The sequence below is a fragment of the Camelus dromedarius genome, chromosome 2 (genome assembly GCF_036321535.1).
Source record: "Camelus dromedarius isolate mCamDro1 chromosome 2, mCamDro1.pat, whole genome shotgun sequence".
Classification (NCBI taxonomy): domain Eukaryota; kingdom Metazoa; phylum Chordata; class Mammalia; order Artiodactyla; family Camelidae; genus Camelus; species Camelus dromedarius.
In genome coordinates, this window is record NC_087437.1 from 74819828 (window position 1) to 74839314 (window position 19487).

General features: G+C 36.6%; 1 protein-coding gene across 1 annotated transcript; it reads right to left on the reverse strand.

The window, feature by feature from the left end:
* Positions 1 to 217: 217 nt before the first annotated feature.
* On the reverse strand, positions 218 to 14252 carry C2H3orf85 (chromosome 2 C3orf85 homolog). The gene is made up of 4 exons (XM_031456081.2): positions 14167 to 14252; positions 14018 to 14070; positions 2709 to 2842; positions 218 to 1319 (listed from the first exon to the last, which is right to left on the reverse strand). Exons 2-4 carry the CDS (start codon positions 14064 to 14066, stop codon positions 1230 to 1232), a joined length of 273 nt encoding a protein of 90 aa, XP_031311941.1. The 5' UTR covers positions 14067 to 14070; positions 14167 to 14252; the 3' UTR covers positions 218 to 1229.
* Positions 14253 to 19487: the final 5235 nt, after the last annotated feature.

A 19487-nucleotide genomic window follows, 5' to 3' on the forward strand; every position in this document is an offset into this window, starting at 1 on the left:
GTTGTATCATCTCCTCAGTACTCCTCAAACTAGATTACTGAAGTGGTATTTCATAGATATGTGGAAAACTATAGGATAAATTTAGTCCACTTTTCTTTAGAGTTAATTTTTCAGTTTTATTGGAAAGATTAATAAAAGAACCTGACCAGTAGGTTAAAAATGTTCCTTTCTCCCTTTCTTTCTTCTTTCTTTCTTCCTTCCTTTCTTCCTTCCTTCCTTCCTTTCTTTTTCTTTCTTTCTTTCTTTCTTTCTTTCTTTCTTTCTTTCTTTCTTTCTTTCTTTCTTTCTTTCTTTCTTTCTTTCTTTCTTTCTTTCTTTCTTTCTTTCTTCCTTCCTTCCTTCCTTCCTTCCTTCCTTCCTTCCTTCCTTCCTTCCTTTCTTTCTTTCTTTCTTTCTTTCTTTCTTTCTTTCTTTCTTTCTTTCTTTCTTTCTTTCTTTCTTTCTTTCTTTCTTTCTATAGCTATGAAAAGTTTATTACTGATTACTAGGGGCTGGGGCATGGGGGAATGGGGAGTGACTGATAATGAGTGTGAGATTTCTTTAAAACTGTTATTTCATATTGAAACAAACATAAACATATTATGGATCAGAATGCAAGACTTGCACAAAATTTCAAACTTTATAAGGAAGACTTATAGATAAGGGGCTTCCTAATCGTCATCTGCTCCCCATTATGAGTTAAGATTTTATTCTCTATTGCCTACATCAGTACGCTCTGACAAAAAAAGTTTCAAAAATATGTTCTTAGAATAGACGGGCTTTAGGAAGTGATAAGTACTGAAGAAAAGAGGAGAGGACTAGCTCCATTTGAGAGAACACTTTTCCTTCCTTGAATTAAAAAGTCTACTCGTTTTCTCAAAGAAGAGGCAATAGAAAGCAAGAACTACAACAGTTTTTTTTTTTCTTTTTGGATAGAGAATTTTAATAACACTACTTTTTTGTTTCTTATTTCCTTTTCCCCAAAAGCCCCCTTTTTTGTAAATGTTATTCTTCAGTCTTTATTCTAGTTCTCATTTTAAAAGCTACCATTTATTGAGAACTTCTAATTCTAGGCCTCTACATGGATTTTCATATTTACTCCTTTCAACAGGTCCATGAAGCAGACATAATAAATAATCTGGTAAATGGCATGGATTTGCTCCCAGGTCTCCAAAGCTGGTGGTTTGGGCATAGCATCACTTTTTGACTCCCACTATTCTTGCTATCCTGGTTTAACCAGCAAAGCACATTTACTGGGCAGTAGATGTATCAAAGGTGAAAATATTCACATTCAGATAATGCTGTGCTGTTGTTTTCAAAGCAGTCCATGTTTCACGAGCCTGCAACAAAAGGAGACTCAAGTCATGATCTCTGAGTATGTAGAACATACATTGCATCAATTATTCTGACTATTATGCAGCTATTCCCAAAAGACTGAGAGACATACATCGGAAGAATAAGACCAAATGAGGTTTGGTTTCACACTTTTGTGATCTGTTTACTTCAGTGTTCAGATGCTTTGCAGTATGTGTGCGGCCACAGTATGAACCAATGTAGTAAAGTCTTGTTACATTATGGTATCTGTCAGCTAATTACAGCAATGGTCTACAATTACAGGCAGGAGAGTACTTGAAAATTTCAGTATTCTGTAAAGAAGACACAGCCTACCAGTTTAAGTAATTATTTAATTTTCAGAATAAACAAATGTCTTGTTTTAATACCTCTAAATGATGCCTGTTGGAGAAAAATAGGCATAAAACTAAGTTCATTATTCAAGCTGGTGGTTTTCATCAATAAGTGCTAAGCAGAAACAAGCTGATCCTAGTATACCAGTTAAAACCCAGTGAAGCAGAGTAAGGATAAGACGCAGACCCCAGAAAAACAAGGACACTCAATTTCTTTATGACTTTATATAACCCTTATGCCTCGTGATAGTGAGAACCTGATATATGTGAAAGGAGAGAATAAATAAGTGAATTAATTAATTGTTCTTCTTTGTTGTCTAAATTGCTAAATTGTAAGAGGGGAATCTTGAATAATTTAAATCCTCAGATAATTTAGCAATTTCATTTGGCCCAGAGTTTCAGTGTCATCTTCCATCAAAATGTAAGCATGAAATGAAACTGGCTAATGAGTTTCTTATTTATTTCTCTTGGAGTGAGAATACAAATAAATGGGAAAAGGTATAAAAAGCAAACAAACAAAGGAATGACATTAAAGGCTTGGATAATTACCACAGAGGAAAATTAGCTACTGAACAACTAAAAGGGAACTAAAATGTGACCATGACCCATCCATCCATCTACCCAAATAGGCAATAATCAATTTACTGAAACTTGAGAATAATGACCTTGATGGATAAGACAAGCACTTTACCTTTGTAGTCTAGCTAGGAGGCTGGGTGCATGAGACAAATAATTCCAGGGTGACATTTGAGAGCTATTCACATGCCAATAGCCTGCAAAGGGGAGAGAAGAAGGAAGGACAAATGCCTTCCTGGATAGAAGGGAAAGGCTTCAGAAAGGAAGGGACAGTTGATCTTAGTCTTAAAGGAGGAGATGAAGTTTACCGACAAAAACTAATTCATGGGGTGGAGACAGCAGGTATAGTACAAGACAGCTAGAGAGGAAAAAATCAGGGATTGGCCTAGTGGTGGGTTAATGCCAGCTGATGCCATGCCTACTTAGAAAGAGAGATGGTGAAGGGCCATTTGTTTCTAATACAAATACCTGATCAGCCAGTGTTTTTCCCCACATATTCGGACTGTGATCTGGGTCCCAGTAATCCTGCAAATATATGTGTCTTTTGAGACGTAGGAACTGGTTTGCTGGGTCCTCCAATAAAAATGGTGCTCCCAGTGCTCCTGTAATTGAGTCCAAGAGCACAGTATCTTTTAGGGCAATAGTTTACATTCTCAATGTTTCCTCTTAAAGAAACACAGCTGTGGTCTTTGGGAGAATGGGCACCTGAGAAGGAAACCCTGGGAAGTCTATGACCTGGAGGAGGAGATGGCTGCTTCTCAGTCCTTTGGCATCATTGTACTGTCACCATCCTATATGACCTTCATATCGTACAGCATGAAAGCCAATGCTGTGTGGTGGATGGAGATTTTCAGAGTTTCTGTACATGTATGGGAGCCTGCAGACTTAAATTCAAATTCCAACTCTATCACTTTTTTAGGCAAGTTGATTAATTTTTCTGAGCTCTAGTTTTCTTGCTTGTAAAGAGATATAATAGTAATAACACAGTAAGATAATTACAGGATTACTGTAAGGATTGGATAAATTAATAGATAGAAACCCCTTGGTTCAAACCTGGCAGTCTACAATCTTATTCTTGCTTCCTTAGCCTTCCAAAATAGAACATATCTTTCATTTTGAACTAGACTGCTCCCAAATCTTGCACTGTGGTTAAAATTGTTAACATTGATAGAGCCATCTTTAAATTGAACAGGCTTGCATTTTCAATCTCCTTCCCACTCTAGAATTAAGGAAAAAAATATTAAAAAAAAATCCAGACTTCTTTAAGATCTTGACATTTTAATAGTCTATATTGTGCTTTCATTCCTAAATAAAACACAATCATGTTCAGAGTTGTAACTGGAATCAGTATAAAGAATGAACACATTCCTGACTGATTTGTGGTAACAATACAATCTGTTCATTGCTTGTGATAAAGAAGCATTTATTACGAATCTAAATGTAGGTAATGTTACATTAGGCATTCTACATCTTTATCATTAGCAAGTCTCCATTGACCAATACTCCGTATAGATCAAGGTTATAGTGAACTGTCAGATATGAGACCTCCTCTCTATAGGAGAGGGGGTGAAGGATCCAAGATACAAAATAAAACAAGGTAATGCAAGATTTGATTTTTTTAAAGCTGCTTAGGAGAAGGTGTTGATACGAAGCACAGGAGCACCGGGGCACAAGCAGGTCAGGGAAATCGCTTATCCTATTCCTTGAGGAAGTGATTATATTTAGCATAATGGGAGAAGGGACAAGTCTTTTAATTTGCTGAAAGAACGATGTGTGCAAAAGTGTGGCATTAGGAATCTACAAGACCGATTTCTGGAAACAATGGTTAGAGGTAGCTGTATTAGAGTTTCATATAAATAAATACAATAATGATAATATTCATTAACATTTATTGAGCATCATGCTAAATATTTTTACCTTAATACACACAACAAACCTAAGAAGTAGTTTATCAATCATTTTATTTTGGAAACAAGGAAATTAAGGCACAGAAAAGTTAAATAATATGTTTAAGGCCAGAGTAGCAGGAGGGAGAGGTGGGAGTCCCCTTTCAGAGCCATTGCACTGTATTATGACTTGAGAGAGGAATGCTTGGGGCCAGATAACAGTCACAATAATAACAGAAGTCTTTAACTTCTATAGAAAAAGTGATCATTACTTATACATTCCGTATGATCTCATATTTTCCCAATCTTGACCTTGTGCTCTGAGAAGGGTTCTAGTTATTAGCTCTATTGTTTCTAGTTTATTTGTCAATCCAGTAAGCTCGAGTTCTAAATAGGTACCTATTGAAAATGACAGCCTCTCTGTATATTATACATCCTTCAAGCTGCCTCTAGGTGCAAAACACTGTACTACTAATGGAGGGTTGAAAAGTGACTCAGATATATTCTCCATTTATAACAAGTTAGCAGTTTTATTTATTCAATGATTTAAAAATAAAAGACAAATGTAAACTTTAGAAGATAAGAGTAACAGATATCAGAAGTAATACTAACCTGCTACTAGGTAATCTAATCGATACAATCAAACCAGTATGTCTGTGGAAGCCATCCTTTAAGACGATTCTCAAAGATCACTGCCTCCTAGGATTCCTATTCTGTGTGGTCCCCTTTTTCACTTAGTAGGGCTGTAACCACAGGATACTGAGGAAAGGACAGTGTGTGATTTCTGTGGCTGAGACATAAAAGACATGACAGCTTCTGCTGTGCACCACTCTTGGGTCACTTGCTCTGAGGGAAGTCAGCTGCCATGTTCTGAGGACACTCAAGCATCCCCAAGGGGCTGGACCACATGTGAAGGAGCTGAAGCATCCCACCAACAGCCATGTAAGTGACCCACCTGGGAACCTGATGCTTTTGCTCCAGTCAGACCTTCAGAAGACCACAGCCCCCATTAATATCTTTACTGCAACCTCATGAGAGATCCTAAGTCAGAACAATTGACCTAAGATACCCCCAAATTCCTGACTCTCAGAAACATGACATAATAGCTGTTTATTGTTGTAAGCTGCTAGGTTTGGGGAAATAAGCTATGCTGTAGTAGAAAACTAATACAATGCATTGTAAGCACTAACTAATGTCAAAGTAAACTGGTGATCACTGGAGTTGAGACTAGGATGAGGCAAATAAGATCAGACAGCATAAATATAAGAAAAGATTAACTCTTAGGCTTTTACAAATTTTGTGTCATAAGACCTTCACTTACTTGCCCGACCCTAGTTTCTGCTCTTGTAATCATCATTGCATGGAAAGATAAACAATAAAAACCTCTTGCCGCTAAGGAACTCCCATTATATTCAGAGTTTAAAAAGAATTATAAGATGATACATTGTGACTAGACTATTGGAAGGGGAGTGATTAATTTTGATATTGGTGGGAAGGCCTCACAGAGAAGTTGCTTTCGAGTTAAGCTTCAAAGGGTATAAACTTTCCACAGCCAGGAGGAAGGGAGTGGAAGCAATGGACATATATTCCAGGCTGAAGGAGATTGGAGAGCCAAGGAGCAGAGGACCAGAGTAAGTCTCAGTGACGCTCACTCTGCCAATGTGATTGAAAGGTAGGGTTGTTTGTGGTGTAGATTATCAGAGATAATGTTGTAAAGATAAACTGGAGCTCCATTCTGAAGGATTATTACTGTCATATCAAGGAGTTTGGACTTTATTCTGTAAATAATTTATTATCATTTCTGGACAAGAAAATGATAGGACCAGATGTACATTTAAAATCATTGTTTTATTGTGATAAAACATACATAATGTAAAACTTACCACTTTAACCATTTTTTATTGTACAATTCAGTGATATCAAGTACATTCACCATGTGGGGCAACCATCACCTCTATCTCCAGACTTTTTTTTATCATCCCCAATAGAAACTTTGTACCCTTTAAAAAGTAACTCCCATTGCCCTCTCACCCAGCCCCTGGTAACCATTATTTACTTTCTGTCCCTATGAATTTGCTTAGTCCAGGCACCTCAAATAGGAGGAACCATACAACACAGTGTCTGACTTACTTCACTTAGTATAGTATCTTCAAAGCTTATCTATGTTGTAGCATTTCATTTCTTTTTAAGGCTGAATAATATTTTGTATGTTTATGCCGACATTTTGTTTATCCGTTCACAGATTAACTTTTGAAAACTCCTTTGTCACTTGTGTGGAGGACAGTTGGTAAAAAGGAAGAGGACAGAGTGAAAGACACAAAGTTGGAAGCTCTTCGAATAGTTCCAGATGCGAGATTAGTTGGACCTGAATCGGGTAATGACAGCAGAAGTAGGAAGACAGGATTGATTCGGACAGACTAAGAAACTCCCATTCATTTGGGCTGATTACTGTGGAATGACCAGCATTAAAATTTTGGGTTTAGCTGGGATATGCTAATAGGTGACTACAGATTTCTCTTCATTCTCTTTGAAGAAAAGGTATTAGTTACAGTGTTAGATATTTAATGTAGATTTATTCTGTTAAAAAAGAGGAAGTTTTTAAAAATAAAAGTAGTGGCTAGGTAAGTAGATCCAATACTATCAATAACTAACAAATATTTTAAAATAAATTATGCTTAGAATATTTACAGTTACAAAAGAAAGTACAGTAATTGCTTAAGATAGTGTTACTTGGAATCATCTAAAAGTAAAACAGTATTCTGTACCATAATTATCCTGCTGCATTGTATAATAACTAAGAAAAAATGCTATTACATAAATCTCAGCAGAGAAGTAGGCTTTAAAATATAAGGCATAGCTATTTTAGGCTCTAATAATTCTATCTTTTGTAAATCTTCCTCCTTTTTGCTCATGGAAAATATTTCATCTCCTCTTTCCCCCACCTCCCAGACCAAAGCTCCTACCTCAGCATTTTACGTCCAACAGGCATCCAATAAATATTAATTGATGGTGATAATAACATCACCCACGAGAGGGACAGAAACTAGTATTTATTATCCTATTTTACAAATGAGAAAATTGACACACAGAGATGAAATGACTCACTCAAGGTCACATAGTAAGTCAGTGGCAGGGCTGGAAATAAAATGCAAGTAATGCAGAAGGGCATGCTATTATCCTCTCTGCTTGAGAAGTTTCCCCTCCCTTTTTCATTCTGCCTGATCAACCTTGAGAGTTAGTGAGAGCAATATCAGAGTTTTGTATTTGTAAGCCTGTATAATACTGCCAGGGGTTGAAAACTAAAACTGCATTTTATTACTTTGTTGGTTTTTAAATGGGTGTTTTTTTTTTTTTTAATGTAGGCAATATCAACCAGGCCTACTTTAAACTTTATAATCATAAGCTATAAAAAATCTTCTCTGTTTCTTTCCAACTCCTTATATGCCCTCCTTCCGTTCATCTTGTATCATAGTCAGTTTTAATAGGACCTGCCACGCTAAGTTCTGCTGTCTAAACGTTTCTGAAATATCCTCTGCAGTAAAGTCTGTACAGTAGAAATAAGGCAGACACGTCAGAGCGTGGAGATACTTGAGATCATAGCTCTTCCACACAAGCCAAGAAGGATCAGAGATCCAAAGTCTTATCCTGGCCCTGCAGTGATGAGTTTGGTCCCCAAGCCACTTCTTATTCCTACACTTCTACTTTCTGTTCTGTAAAACAGGGCTGGATCATGTGATCTCTAAGGTCTCTTTCAGCTCTGATAGTTTGAATTGGAATGTATTCATAACAAATAGGTTATGACTGACAGTTACTTTCTCTGAATGATATTATGTCATTGGAAGCATGTAGAATATGCTAAGTGGGAGCAACTCCTACTACCGTCAAGGAATTTCTATCTGCATGGAGACAGACAGACATAAGTGAAAGAGAAGTCAAAACACCTAGCCAATAAGTAAGCAAAACCAAATAAAAGTGTATTCATATTAGGCACAAAGATATGAGTGCCCCCCACAGGCTGGTGGGCAGTGTGAAAGTGAGGGAAGCTGTATCATTTGTATAATTAGAAGTGCAAACAGTCCCTATATTGTGATCACTCAGGGGAGGCTGAAGAAGAGTCCTTAAATCTGATAGTAGAGAAATGACTGAACGGTCTATATACTATGAAAACGGTATTTGTTGTAGGAACATACACACTAAAAAGATCAAAAAGCCTGATGTGAAACTTAGACACAGAATGAAGGGCAGAGTCTGATGGCAGATCCCTGTTTTCTTCCATGCAGGGGAACTGGTGTAGAGCTCCTGCTGGGTAAATCCAAGAGGCATAACTTGGCATGTCCAGCTCATTCTTCCTTCCTCTTGAGAGTGAGCTGCCCTCAGAAGGCACACTTTCTGTTCTGATTCTGTAACCTGAAATTTTATATGAAATTTGCAAATTCTAGGATCCAGTCACCAGGCCCTTTACGTACTTATACTACTTCCTTTCTACTGTAAGCTTTGGTAACTGACCCCAAACTTTATAGTAGAAGATTTAAGGGTTGTATTTTAGTATAATGGATTCTCTCACTTTGCTGTAATTCACATAAAATTGAGAGAGAGAGAGAGACAAGAAATTTGGATTGTGAGAGAAAAACTGTGAAGAAGAAGGAGAAAAGAAATCAAAGGAAGGAGAGACAGAAGGGAGGGTACTAAAGGTGAAAAGCCATGGGGAAAGGGGCGGGGCAAATGGGGGAGGTAAAGGCAGAGAACAAAGAGCATGGAAGGAAGTGAACTGCAGGACCAGCTCACAAATCCCCATGATCCTGTTAAACCATCTGTTAATAAAACACTTTTGAAATTGAACTTTTAACTCAGGAACTTTGGCTTTACTGATGTTACAATTGCTGATGTGTTCAGTACTTTGAAAAGCAAACAGAAACTTGTATTACTTGAGTTTAACTTAACTCTGTTTTAACCCGCTCTTGGCACAGTAGCATACACCCACATATGTGCTCACACACACGGCCATTAATTCTGTCGGGCATATTTCTGAAGCTGGCAGGTCTTTTATTAGTTTTTAATCTTGTGGACAGAGAAATTTGTATCCCATGAAAGGCAGCATTTTATATGATTCAATCAATTGTGATTCCTTCTGGATCACTGCCTACGTGTGTTGATGGGATTCCCAACTCTAGAGCCAGGACCATTTTGGGCATGTGGGTAGGAAAACAGTTTTTTTTTACAACATCCAGAGTACTCACTGAATCTAGTCATAGGCAGTGACATTTTTCCTCCAACCAAGTTATTTCCTAGGTTATTCTCACTACCCACTGTTTTAGAGCATCAATCAATCTTAAGTCAAAGTGAGCAAGTGAAACTAAGAACAAAATTTTATATAATAAATTAAATTTAAAAAAATCAGGGAATACAGACTCTCTAGGAACTAGAAGGCTGCAGGGGTGACTGAGAACGTCTATTCCTTATTCCTTCTATAGCAGAGAAGAAGGCAAAGGGAAGGACTGGAGGTGCTGACAGGGTTGTGGGGAAGAAAATGTGACATTAAAAGCTCTTGCAAAAACAAACAAAGGCAAACAAAAAAACCCCTTCAAGAAAAATTGGCCTTAATTATTAATTCTGGATTGAACAATAAGAGCTGGAACTGTACTAGAGAAACAGGCCAAAGGCAGTTTTTTTTTCCCCTATGTAAAACCAGAAGTCATGCTTGTTCTTTATGGCTAGATCTGACCACAGGCCAACAATATGGTCATGAATCCCTAAATTGTTTCATCAATGGGTCAACCCCAAGGACTGGTTTACTAACTCAGTGAAATATTTTCCAAATATGTGCATTTTCTGTATTTGCTCTTTTTATGAATAGGGATGTTTGATTTTTAAAAGTGCCCTGTTATAATACTACAAAGCTACAGTAATCAAAACAGCTTGGTATTGGTACAAAAATAGTCCTATGGATCAATGAAACAGAATAGAGAGCCCAGAAATACATCCACCCACCTATGGTCAATTAATCCTCAACAAGGAGGTAAGAATATATACCGGAGAAAAGACAGTCTCATCAACAAGAAGTTTTGGAAAAGCTGGACAGCCCCATGTAAATCAGTGAAGTTAGAACACTCCCTCACACCACACACAAAAATCAACTCAAAATGGCTTAAAGACTTAAGTTTAAGACATGACACCATAAAACTCCTAGAAGAGAATATAAGTAAAACATTCTCTGACATAAATCGTAGCAATGTTTTGTTAGGTCAGTCTCCCAAGGCAAAAGAAATAAAAGCAAAAACAAATGGGACCTAATCAAACCTATAAGCTTTTGCATAGCAAAGGAAAGCATAAACAAAGTGAAGACAACCTAAGGATTTGGAGAAAATATTCAGAAAATATGTGATCCATAAGGGATTTCCAAAATACACAAACAGCTCATACAATTCAATATCAAAAAAAAAAAAAAAAAAAAGCAAACAAACAACCCAATCAAAACATGAGCATAAGACCTAAATAGACATTTCTCTTTCTCCATAGAAGACATACAGATGGCCAACAGGCACATGACAAGATGCTCAACATCACTAATTATTAGAGAAATGCAAATCAAAACTACAGTGAGGTACCACCTCATACCAGTCAGAATGGTCATTATCAAAAAGTCTACAAACAATAAATGCTGGAGAGGGTGTGGAGAAAAGGGAACCTTCCTGTACTGTTGGTGGGAAAGTAAATTGGTACAGCCACTATGAAGAACAGTATGGAGGTTCCTTAAAAAACTAAAAATGTTACCATATGATCCAGTAATGTCACTCCTGGTCATATATCCAGAAAAGACAAAAACTCATTCAAAAAGATACATGCACCCCGATGTTCATAGCAGCACTATTTACAATAGCCAAGACCTGGAAGCAACCTGTCAATATCCATCGACAGATGACTGGATAAAGATGATGTGGTATACATATACAATGGAATATTAGTCAGCCATAAAAATGAAATAATGCCATCTGCAATAACATTGATGGACTTAAAGATTATCATAAGTGAAGTAAGTCAGAAAGACAGACATCATACTACTTATTTGTGAAATCTAAAAAAGTAACACAAATGAACTTATTTACATAGCAGAAACAGATAATCTTATGGTTATGAAAGGGGAAAGGAGGGAGGGATAAATTAGGAGTTTGGGATTAGCAGATACACACTAATATATACAAATTAGATAAACAAAAAGGACTGACTGTAAATCACATGGAACTATATGAGATATCTTATAATAGACTATAATGGAAAAAAAATCTGAAAATATTGTATATATAACTGAATCACTTTGCTGTACACCTGAAACTAACACAATGTTGTAAATCAACTATATTTCAATTTTTTTTTTTTTAAATTGCACTGTTGAGGTGGAACATGTTGGGTTTGGGACTTTTATTTAAGTCAGTTCAACTAGGAACTGTCCTTGGCTATGTCCTGGTTTGGCTCTATTTTCTCAGATAAAGTGATCCAGCTCCCTAACCACTGACCTTTTCTTTTGGAACCAATGGCTCCGATATTGGCTCTATTACTTTTTTGGAAAGAAATGTTCTGTGCTCTGCTGCCTATCTTACACCTGCATATCCCATACCTGGCATTACAGTGACAGAGGGGACAGTTTGCATAGCAGGAGGAAGACTTTTGTTCTCAGAAGACCTGGATGTAGAATTTGGTTGTGAATCTGGCATCCATCATTGACTGTGTAGCTTGGTCATTTAATTTCTCTCAGCCTCAGTTTTCTCTTTGTACAGTAACACTCATAACACCTGTTTTCAGAGTGATTATGAGAGTTGAACTAAGATAATATATGGAAAGCCCCTCACACATAAAAAAGATTTAAAATAGTAGTATTAATATTTGCTGTCTGATTATCAGAGTAGGCAATTCTTGACCTAAATGCTAAAGAGAGGGTTTTTGTTTTGTTTTATTTTTGTCTTTCAATCAAATCAGGACACTTGGACTTCTAATTCTCTGACCAGGGAATCAGTCCCCATCTGGATTCATTACTATTTTGAGAAAATCAATAAAATAATTTGGAGACTCTGCTCATAAATTTAATTACTTGAGTAGGTGCTTCATCATTTTTGGCTTCAGCATTCCCACTAGGGAAATGGATAATGAGATCTTTTCCCAACTTACTTCAAATTAAGTTCTAGACGAAAGTAATTTATTAGACAACTAATTTGTAACAAGAAAAGTTTTTTTTTTTTAAATAATAAAAACAGACTTAAAAATTGTTTTCTTGTGGCAAGCAGAAGGGCTCTGGGAAGTGCAGATGAATAGGCTACATTCTCAAATGAAAAAGAGGGGTGGGGTGGGGAGGAAACAAAGAGAGCTGACTGAAGCTATTATTTCCTACTTTAGAGCTATGTGATTTAGAAAATGTCAGTTGAACTAGTTTTTAGTGTAACAACTGAATCTGATTCTAAAGGCTAGTCTCCTAGGCCTGCAAGTCTATCCTGAGACTGAAGGGTTAACCCAGCAGTGTCAACATCCCTCTGTCCTTGGATTCTGATCCTCAGATTATTTCGTGAACTTCAACTACATGATTTTATGTATGTTTGTATGTATTTATTTATTTATTTTTCAAGTGAAGTTAGTCAAACCAGTTGACTTTATAGGTAGAAAAATTTGTATTCCAGCTGGAATTAAAGCTAATTCCAGCTTGCTTTTAAAGAAAGTCTATGAAAGGCAATTTACAGAACCATTTTCCTTTTGCCTGGTCTTTTTGACCCTGTCGTGTTCATAGGTGAATGTGGACCAACTGTAGTGCTTTTAGCCTTGCGGTCATCCACCATCGTCCACTCTAAAGTCAGCTACAGGGATCAGCAGTCAAGGCAAAGCTTTATACGATGGATTATAACCAACCCATGACTTCAATTTACAGTTGCTCCTCAGACACTCTCTTAAACTGAGCCAGCCTCACTTTCTTGAACTGGAGATGTGGGCTGTAACTGAGTATGACTGCATATGCCTTGATAATAATTGCTTAATAATAACTTGGCTAAAATTTGCTAATCATTTATTTAAACATGTCCTAAATGCAAAGTGCAATATAGGTGATTAAAACACTTTATTAAAATTATTCATATACTTAGCAATAAAAGGCTGATTATATACACACACATATCTATGTATACACACATATCTAGATTCATACTTCAGATATATATTTGTATCTCTATCTGTGTGTGTGTGTCTCAGGCAAAATACATATATTTTTTTGCTTGGGTCTCAAGCTTATCATAAAAGTAGAAATTTATTCTGATTTAAGCATCTTTATTAGAAGTATTTCTAAATTATAGAGATTTAACTGTGAAAATAATTTATACCTTTGTAAGTATTTTCAGTTTTGGTTACAAGAAAAACAAATGACCTCTCAGTTCCATTCAGATATAAGCCACATAGTTACTGGGTCAATTTGGCAGCAAATCATCTGGCCTTTAGTGCCTTCAGCACTTCTCTGAGCTACAGCTTGCCTAAAAGGTTAATGAATTCACACACTGAAAGTACCTTGAGGTTTCCACATAATTGTATCATTTAAGTATTATAGTTTCTAAAAGGCATTTAAAATTTTTCTTTGTTCAAGGACACCAGAGCACTTCTTTGGAGGCAGCAGTTAAATAGACTTCTTAGCAACAGTAACATGTTAATATGTTAATATATAATTAGGAATAAAATGATCACACATACAGTTAACACTAACATGTTCAAAACCACAGCATAACACAATGTTTGGTTTCCCTAATGCTTTAGAATTGGTCCATGATTAAAATAGGTTTGTTCATTTCTTTAAAAACTCAAAAGGGGTTATCTGTCAACCTAACTGTTATAAAAGACACGACAAAGAAAAAATAAATAGATTCTTATCTATTAGCAATGTTGAACACAGGGCCACTTGAAGCATTTTGTAGGCCATGATCCTGTTTTGGAAAGAAAATATTTATTTTAATTTAAACCGAGCAAAGGCTTAGGGCATATTGGGTACTTTCCAGGAATATGAAGCATTTCCTGCATACCTGGAGGCCCTATGAGCTGAGACAAGTCAGAAAGAAGCTGTTGCTTGAGAGACTTTTTTATATAACTCCTGTCTTTTACCCTTTGGACTTTTGAGACTGACTTTTTACAGGCTGTTCTTACATGGGTCGTGTATTTATTTACTAATTTTACCATCAACACAGACTAAGATAATGTAAAAAATCATACCCAAACAAAACAAAAAAGGTGGAAAAACTGGATCACTCATACACTGCTGTGAGGTTATAAAATGGTGCGGTCACTTTGGGAAAGAGTTTGCCAGTTTCTTATAAATCTGAGCATGCAGTTATCATACAACCTAGCAACTGCACTACTGGGCATTTATCTCAGTGAAATGAAGATTCATGTTCATATGAAAACCTGTAAAAGAATGTTCATAGCAGCTTTATTAGTAATAGGCAAAAGCTGGAAACAACCCAGAAGTCCTTTAACAGCTGAATGTTAAATGCACTGAGGTACGTTTATACCGTGGATTATGACTCAGCAGTAATAATACAAGTTATTGATAGACACAACAACTTGGACGAATCTCAAGGGAATTATGATGTGTTAAAAAAAGCCAATCTCAAATAGCTACTTACCTGTATGATTCCATTTATATAATCTTTTTGATATGACAAAATTATAAATGTTTTAGTAGTTGTTAGGGATTAAGGATGGAGCAGGGTAGGTGGGAGTGGTTATACAGGGGCAATATGAGAGACCCTTATGATGATTCTGTATTGTGACTATGCTGGTGGATACATGAACATAAACATGTGATAAAATTGCATAGAACTAAACATCTCTCTCTCACACACACACACACATACACACACACAAATGAGTACATATAAGGCTGGGGAAATCTGAATAGGATTGGTAGATATATCAGTGTCAGTATTCTGGTTGTGATATTGCACTGCATTATAGTTTTGCAAAATGTTACCATTGGGAGAAGCTGGGTGAAGAGCACACAGGATCTCTCTGTATTATTTCTTGTGAGACTGAGTGATTCTACACATCCAATAATAAAAAGTTTAATTAAGAACAAAGGAATGTTTAACAGCATGGTGAATTCTGTTTGTTTCCAAAATTTGTTTTGTTTCCAAAAAACAAAAGTGTATGATGACTATAACCAGAAAATTTTTTATTCTGATTTTTCAAACAATTACCTTTTTCAGTGGCATGACTAACAGTTAAATGAATAAATTCATCATCATAAATTTATTCTTAACAGCAAACTATGCATTTGTTGGCCAGTCTCATCAGGATTATGCAGTCTGTATCAAGTAGGTGTAGGGATATAAATGTGGTAGGAGAAAGCTTTCTTGATGTTTACCTTTGAATTGTAGAGTGGTTAGAAACCTGGATCTGACTAGATGGGTATTGTGCCTCCAATTACTGATGCAAGGCTTGGGAAGATAGATATCTGGAAATAAGCACAGCAAAATCTTGGCAGCCTGCCCCATGTCTCCATCTAGAAAAGATTTTGTTGGTGCAACAACTACTGCCACATTTCTGTAAGTTTCCTTGTTTTTTACTTGATGGAGCCATATAAATATGCAGCTGTGTAATAGACAGGAAGAAGCTCAAGAAAACCCAAAGAAAAAAATGCTTTCTTGTTATTTAAAGTTTACAGAATCAAAGGAGAAATTCATCTCCCTCGTTAATCCCCATAATTCTTCAGCTTTTGGACCTAAAATGAGCCTTGTCTGGAGAGGGGAATGGGAACAGGTTGCATCCTATCTCTTTTCTTTTACTTCTTTCACAGAATGGATCAGTAGTCCGTCATTTTGGCTAGGGTGTGTATTGCAAGTATAAAACAATAATAGTTCTCTCATAAATTATATATGCAGTCTCTTAATCCTCATGACAATTTTATGTGAAGATATTATTACCATTTTACAGATGGTAAACTGAGGCTCAGGGAGGTTTAGTGATTTGTTGAAGGAGTGTTCAGCCATTACAGGGTGAGACTGAAGAAGAAGTAAAGTGGCTGCTTATGCTTAGAGGCATAAGCCAATGAAATGAAACAAATTAGGTGAATGGGTGACCCTACTTTGACTCATAGGTGAATGTGGCCTCGTCCACTCAGTTTCACAGTGGAGTTTGTATTCGATCCTTCATGGGCCAGAAAATCTTATCCTTCCTGGTGAACGGAGCCATCTCTGACCTCCCCACCCCCCAAATGAGATTTGTCTGCCCTTTCTTACATCAGCATATCTTCAGTACTTAGGCCATGCTTCCCTGTATTACGGTTATGTGTGTACATTTCAGTATTCTTGAGTAGATTGCATGCTTCCTGAAGGCTGACACTGCAGCTTCCTCCTGTTTGTATGCCTTCAGCACCTAGCACAGTGCCTGTTACCTAATAGCCCTCTTTAAAGATGAACCTAATTGAATCAACTGATTCAAATTAAACTGAACTACATTAAACTGAGTCCGTATTTTCCTGCACCAGTCTACCAGTACGCAGTCTTATCCTACTGACAGCAAAAAGCAAGCAAGCAAACAAACAAAAAACACAACTAAAGTATAGCAGTTTTGTTTTTATGTTAACAAAACTTGAGTTTTAAATAGTGTTCCCTATAGCTTGTCTTTTCTTATGATCTATCAAAGAAAAAAGTTGGATGCATAAAAATCGGCAATCTTAATTACAAAGACATAAATGCTCTTTAAAATGAAATTGGAATGTCTATCTTTGAAAACTAGAAAGATCAAGCGGCATGAATTCATGAAACTCATCAATGGAGTCTGTTTACAATTTGATGCTTTATACTTAGAAATGATTACTTTAATATGATATGAGAGACCTTGGTAAGCTCCCATGGTCTCTTCCATATAAATGAAATATAAATGTTGGAAGAAAATAGTGTGAAATCAGATATAATACTATAAATTTTTTTAAACAAGAAAAAAGAAAAGAAAGAAAACTTTATTCTACCAAGGAGCAGGCTGAATTTAGTTTGTGCTCTGAGTCATGCCACCAATGCAATCAGACTCTGTAAACTGCAAAGCTTTTGAGAGTGCAATGCTCATTTATCAAATTCTGATAAGAAGGGGTGGAGGGCATGGTGCTGCCTTGCATGATCCAGTGATTATCAACATCAGGAGAAGGTGGAGGATCAGATAACGTGTTGAAGGAGAAGAGGATACTATCCCTTATAAACATTGTACTGAACTTTCAACAGCATTCAACCTATTGAAAATATAAGCTAGTGACAGCATTTCGTTTTGTGAAGTTATTTGAGATTCTCAAAGAGTTGCTAACTGAGGACAAATTTTTTCCATGGCACCTGGTGAAAGATTCAGTTTTAAATTGATTTGGCCGCAGATGGGTTTGATACAGTTTTTATACACTAAGATAGAGTATAACATGTCATTATGATCAGGTCAAGCCTCAGAGGTATCGTTTCTCTCCTAGAACTGAGGGAATATTCCATTACCCCCATGGTTTTGGTTTACATTTAGGCAGAGGATGACAGCAACTACATCCCAGGAATGAGTAAGCGTTTCTGAAAAGTCTGTGCTACAGGCAGAAAGTAGCTCTTTAGTGAGGCACAAGATGTCAGATTCAGACTCGGTATAATACAGAAACTATTTTTTTCCCATTTTTAAAATTGAAGTATAGTTGATTTACAATGTTGTATTAGTTTCTGGTGTACAGCATAGTGATTCAGTTATACGTACATTTTTTTTTCACGTTCTTTTTCATTACAGGTTACTATCAGCCACTGAATATGGTTGCTTGTGCTATTATAGTAGGGCCCCGTTGTTTATCTGTTCTTTACATAGTAGTTTGCATTAGCCAATCCCAAACTCCCAATTTACCCCTCCCTCACCACTCCCCTTAGTGAACCATAAGTTTGTTTTCTATGTCTAAGAATCTCCAGGAACTATTTTTGAATTACTACATAGAATATTGTTTTGTCTTGGAAGCTAGAATTTTGTTTTTATTTATTTTTCTCAATTTGTGAATAAAATGAAGCCCTGCTGAAGGCAAACAGGAGGTATAGTCTTTCTTTCACCTTTCTCCTCCACTTAAGTACACTTTATTCCCTCTTGCTGTCATAACTACTAACTCTTCAATGCTGTTATCAGGACGTGGGGGCATGTACCCCCAGTATGTTAATAGTAGGGGCTGGATTCATTTGGAGAAATTAGCTAAAGTGTTGGAGAAATGTATTCGGTTTTGTATTCATTTTCAGTGTGACTGCTGCAGATTTTAAAACTTGCTACAGCTTGAGATGCCTTAGGTTTAATGTGGTTTGGTAAAGTTTAAGGACTTGCCTAATAGATTTCTCTTTTACTAGATGTAGGTGGTTCAGGGTCTTTGAAAGATTGAACAGATCCTTCTCGGTTTGGAGAGGAGGGGAGCTGCCTATTATCTGGAGGTCACTGTCATCTTGAGATCCAGGCTGCCCCTACTGTTCAGGGGTTCCTTCTCCTTCCTTTTCCCCATTTATTTGATAATGTGTATATCTACCACACAGTAATGTAAAGACAGACAATGGGGAATTTACAGATTTATGCTTCAGGTGTTCCTTCATTCAGCTGTTTTACTGGACACCCCCAATGATCTAGGCACTTCTTAGAATCTATCTATTTTGAACACATTCCATGTACATTGTTCCTAGTACTAAAGTTGTTACAAAGATCTATCAAACATTGTTTCTTGTGTGGGAGAAGGTCATTTCAGAGGAAGTTTCCAAATGAGGTCAGTTGGATTTTTTCATGAGGACAAATCCAGTTGGGGGAGGAAGAAAATTCCAGGAAAGAAAAGAGTATGGGTATAGAGCAAGGTGCTTGAATGGACACAATACATTAGTCAGTTATCATCTGAGGCTATCATAGTAATGCTTGCAAATATTGTACTGGCCTAACTTAAAAAAATTTCTCTATGTTATTGATGTTCAATAATTTCAGTGAGTTCTGTTGGCTGTCTCTATAAACAAATTGGAGTAATTTAAAGATGTGTCATTAATACAAATGTATACAGTCTAGCAGTTTAAGTAAAAATATCAATCTGTTTTATGATGTGGTGTCTGGATCACACAAGTTCTTGATGAGGCTTTGAGGGGTAATGCATGCCAAGGCATCTTCGTCATTATACACTGAATAATTGATAGTTGATAATATGTGGCATTTATTGAGCATCAGCAATGTACTAGCTAGTTTACAGAACAGAGAACTATCAAGGAGCCCTGCCCAGTTGGCTCACTATCAAAACACAGTCTGTCATTTGCTAAGTCTTCCATGCTTCACTAAACTGAAAGCAAAGAACGCATTTCTGGAGAATCACTGTGGACGTGAATGGGGC

Excerpts from the sequence above, each read along its gene's own strand:
- C2H3orf85 (XM_031456081.2), bottom strand. The coding sequence starts at position 14,066 with ATGGCCTACAAAATGCTTCAAGTGGCCCTGTGTTCAACATTGCTAATA. Across the intron at positions 2,843-14,017 it reads GTGTTCAACATTGCTAATAG|GAGCACTGGGAGCACCATTT; the intron begins ATAAGAATCTAT and ends ACTCAATTACAG. Across the intron at positions 1,320-2,708 it reads GAAAAACACTGGCTGATCAG|GCTCGTGAAACATGGACTGC; the intron begins GTATTTGTATTA and ends CTTTTGTTGCAG.